A 4,346-nucleotide genomic window follows, 5' to 3' on the forward strand; every position below is an offset into this window, starting at 1 on the left:
ACCACATGCGGGCATAACATTTTGAGGCCATGGAAGCACTGCCCAGACTGACTGAAACTGAAAGCATGGCCAATTAATTACCGAATAAGCAGCTCGAACGAAATTCATAATAGCTAAAAGCATATCAAGTTGATTTATCGCTGTTTAAAGTGATCCCTGCCTTGATAATAGATGAGATTTTACTTGAACTATGGCAACTTAACTTGATCACAGAAACTCCCCGGAATTTATTCGTCTTGTAATCGAGAGGTGGAAAACCGAAATTAAAGCAACAACATGCTTTGCAATAACGGCTTCCGACCGATATAAAATGATATGTCACATATTGGATGGAGCACACTTCTTGACTTCTGTGCAGCACAAAATATCCTCTTGGGAGGAATAATAGAATACATGACAAGCATTGACAGATAGATCAATAGATTAAACATTATATAAGGATGGGCTCATGTACATTTTGCCTTTCCGGGAATTCTATTAATCAATTCAATTGAAAAAGAATCAACAAATAACTAGAGGATGTATACTCTCACTGTGAGAAGTTACCGGTCGAAACTGAAGCAGAAGTACAAGTAAATATGCAGGACTAGAACTACCCCTAAACAGCGGAGCAACTCCAAGAATGAGGAAAGCGGAAACTTTACAATTAAAATGCAGGAAGCTTTCGGGTCTTCTGTACGAGCATATATACTCTCTGCTTTTTCCGGGAAAACTGGAAAAGGAAACTCTGCTGGCATTTTGCAGTATCTGTGAATGAGAGTGTTCTTTTTAAAAGTTTCAAGGTCAGTCGGTCAGTATCACAATGCATTTGATTTCTTCCATCTCACAAGTAACTTGAGAAACTCCATGACCTGCATTCAAATATACAGAATTCTCGTGAGCTGAGTTCAAGAATAATGCTAATAATTTGCGGCGATATCCATCATCGTAGCCAGAAGAAGAGCTACCATATGATCAACAGTTCAATCATTCCGATGCACATACCTCTGATGGATCTCTGAGGGAGTAATGGGCACTGCTCTCCTTGGGAACTGAGGAGACTAAAATTCCATAACCCCGATTTCCCTCCCTGAGGACCTGTTGAAAATTTGCAAGAATATTGTCGTAAGAAGATCATCGCACTGATCAAGAAGTTGAACCTTATGAACTGGGCGCTAATCTACCAGACCACTAAATTCATTACCTTAAATGCATCTTCATCTGTTCGATCATCTCCCACATATATCGGAAGCACGTCTTCTCGTTCATTCAACCCTGTAGCACATTAATTTTCCAGTCAGGTATTTTGTGGAAGAAAGATTACTATAGAAATTACCACAACTCAAGCGAGAATCCAAAACCATTAAGCTTACCGAGTGACTCAAGCAAGAACACGACAGCTTTCCCCTTATCCCAGTTGATAACAGGACGGACTTCTAAAACCTACAATCAAATAATAGAGTCAGAATATCACTGAAATAAGAGCAGAGAATCCCAAAATGAAGATCTAATGAGTACCTTTCTCCCATGAGTCAACCGTAGGCGCGGATAGTCCTTCAACATATCCTGAACAATTCCTCCAACCACAGGCCAATTCTGGGACACATTCAAGGGTCATGGAAGTATTAGATAATAGGGGAAAGGTATTTGTATCTTTTGCTCAAGTCAAAATGAGCCGGTAAAGAACTCAACAGGATTCAGGGAGCATCACGAGGTACTTACTGCTGGATCAACATTGCGATAATGTACAGACACGCAGAACTTATTGTTCTCTACTCTTGCACCAGCAATATCTTTTGTCGATTCAACAAGAGAGTTGAAAACCTGCCATTTGAGAATATAACAAGACTGAGATTAGATTCAAAATTACGCGCTTGGACGCAGTTCTCCTCTGGACTAGCTGGCTAGAGGAACTCACCTCATTAATCATGGGTAAGAATTCACTAGCAGGCTGGAATATATTCACTTCCTTCCGCTGCACGCACAGCATTAATATCTTAGCACGCATCTTAAAAAAAAAAGAATGAACAAGAAATATTAGGTGTCCCCTAACCTGCTTCACCCTGTGCTCTATATGGTCATTGTAAGAGGATTTCCGAACAGGACCCATAATGTCCATCCCATGACTGCCGGCGTAGTAGAGTTCAGTGAGTTTGACAAATTCTAGTACCTAGTGAATTGAGCATAGGAAAATAATCCATCAAAATAAAGTCCTGGCTGAATAGGAAACTTTGTCAATAATATGGAAGACTAATGCCAATTACCTTGTCACGACTTCTGCCACTAATTATTGCTGTTGGAAAACAATTGGCTGCCTTTCTAACTGCAGCTCGCATCTGAGATTTAAAGGTTCTCAATGATATTAATATAATTTAAAGAAGCTTACACACTTCTTACGCAAAGTCCATAGAGAAAAACAATTCTTACCGACTTAGACATGATAGCACAGTCAGGGTTGTCTACAATAGGCGAAAGGGTTCCATCATAATCCAAAAACAATACTATTTTCTTGCCCTTAGCGTAACTCGCTATTTGCTCGAAAGATGACAGTCCAGATGGATACTTGAGCTGCAATTCAACGGAAGAATTATTTGAGAACCCTCCCAAGACAACTAATTTAAGATTACAGCAGTAACTGAAAGAAAGTTCAGGATACCATCCAAATTCGATAGGCCAGATCAGTATCAGCTGCTCCACTCTCATCATTTGCATCCCTGGTTATCCTTTTGGGTGGAGGAGATGAGGCTTTCATTGAATCCAGCCATCCAGTAGAACGAACATCATCAAGTATTCCAGTCTTTTTTCTCGGAATTGTGAGGTGAAGTCCAGCAGAGAAAACTGCAGTTGGGGATAAGCAGGGCACGACACTGGGGCGAAGGGCCAGTCTTGAAATGTTAAGTGGAGTATTTTCAGGCAGAACAGGAGAAGTTGGATTTGATTTCAGGTCCATTGGCTCTAGATCCTTGGTCCAATGTACAAGCTGAAGGATGTCAATTGGACTATACCGGTATAACCGATATGTTGAGCTTTGATTCAATTCAAGAATTCTTCTCGAAGAAAAACCAGCTCTTCACTATCACTGCCACTCAGCAATCTGTCCATCAAGCAAACAGGGGTTTGAGCACAGAAAATAACAGGGTAATCGTTCTTATCTTTTCTGTTTCTTTCTTTATCCAACTGTGTGGTAAATAAAACAACTGATCATTGCATCATAGAACAACGGGGAAATACGGCATAGAACAACCTAAACAACCACCTGGCATGTTATCGCTAGATGCATTATCAACTCAAAGTACACATCATAAAGCTGCTGCAGCAAAAATATTACCACAAGTCATATATACTAATGCTCAATTCAATTCAGGGAATGTTGTACTGTTCACGAGCGACTGACTATTTAGCCAATGCTATCGAATTGCAAGTCAAGAATGACATGCATCACATGATAATGGAAAAAAGAATTACCCTATGCCAAGTCGGACTAAGAAATTGCCCATGTATTAGAGTACGAAAAGGGATGTATCATCAAATTAGATTGCATAAACTAAATCAAAGGGTAGCTACCCTATGCCATGGAGCAGGGATGAAAGCAACACAACAGCATATAGAATGGCGCATTATGGGCCACAGCCGCCACAGCTGAGACAAATAAACGTGGGGGCCAATCTTGAGATGTTGGAGGCTAGATTCTCAGTGGAAGTCAAACAATAAGAACGCAGCAAGAAGTTTCAGCGAGACTTCGTCTCAGCCTTTGGTGTGGCCCAATGGAGGTTAAAAATCTCAAATTTTTTTTTTTTTTGCGGGAACAAAAAGAAAATAGAAAAAAGCTGTTCCTGCAAAACTCCCGGCAGAAAAAAGTGACTTGATACCTGGGAAATGAAGCTTTTTAACTCTCATTATATAGACTGAAGCAGTCAGTAAAGGTAGTTTCTTGGACAATCTTTTGAAATGCAGGCGGCTCATTCAACAGAACAAAGTAAAGGTAGTTTCTTGGACAATCGTTTGAAATGCAGGCGGCTCATTCAACAGAACACAATCACCGGAATAAATCGGCATAAACTTCCACCCCACCTATACAGAAGCCAAGCCAATGGCTCTGCGCGGCAGCTCAGGAAAGTCAAACAATTCAAAGTTTTCGACTTTCTTCTTCGTTTTCCCGTCCGGCGGCGGCTCTAATTGCGGAAAGATGAAAGGCACAGTGAAGAAGTAGAGAATCTCACCTCGAGAGAGTGTTCGAGGAAATGCGCAGACAGAGCTGAGACGAAGACGAAGACGAAGGAGAAGGAGAGAGGAACGAAGGAAAAGGGTTCATTATTTATAGAAATTTCGGTTCTTGATTGAATATTCGAGGAAACGTGCCTCCTTCC

At 40.8% G+C, this 4,346-nt stretch overlaps 1 protein-coding gene across 2 annotated transcripts; it reads right to left on the reverse strand.

The window, feature by feature from the left end:
• Positions 1–403: 403 nt before the first annotated feature.
• LOC116206238 (trehalose-phosphate phosphatase A) lies at positions 404–4,346 on the reverse strand. 2 transcript variants are annotated; one of them, XM_031539052.1, is made up of 12 exons: positions 4,200–4,346; positions 2,636–3,073; positions 2,407–2,547; positions 2,244–2,315; positions 2,033–2,149; positions 1,898–1,954; positions 1,702–1,803; positions 1,498–1,575; positions 1,353–1,422; positions 1,184–1,254; positions 985–1,077; positions 404–851 (listed from the first exon to the last, which is right to left on the reverse strand). In XM_031539052.1, exons 2-12 carry the CDS (start codon positions 2,927–2,929, stop codon positions 798–800), a joined length of 1,149 nt encoding a protein of 382 aa, XP_031394912.1. In that variant the 5' UTR covers positions 2,930–3,073; positions 4,200–4,346; the 3' UTR covers positions 404–797. The 2 variants fall into 2 exon arrangements, with proteins under 2 accessions (XP_031394912.1, XP_031394913.1); XM_031539053.1 differs by lacking the exon at positions 4,200–4,346 and adding an exon at positions 4,051–4,178.

This window comes from Punica granatum, chromosome 4 (genome assembly GCF_007655135.1).
Source record: "Punica granatum isolate Tunisia-2019 chromosome 4, ASM765513v2, whole genome shotgun sequence".
Lineage (NCBI taxonomy): Eukaryota > Viridiplantae > Streptophyta > Magnoliopsida > Myrtales > Lythraceae > Punica > Punica granatum.

Bases quoted from the DNA above. Each gene is read 5' to 3' on its own strand.
- LOC116206238 (XM_031539052.1), bottom strand. From the start codon at position 2,929: ATGGACCTGAAATCAAATCCAACTTCTCCTGTTCTGCCTGAAAATACT. The intron at 2,548-2,635 runs GTATCCTGAACT...GTTGAATTGCAG, and splicing joins TGGCCTATCGAATTTGGATG to CTCAAGTATCCATCTGGACT. The intron at 2,316-2,406 runs GTAAGAATTGTT...TTTAAATCTCAG, and splicing joins GTGCTATCATGTCTAAGTCG to ATGCGAGCTGCAGTTAGAAA.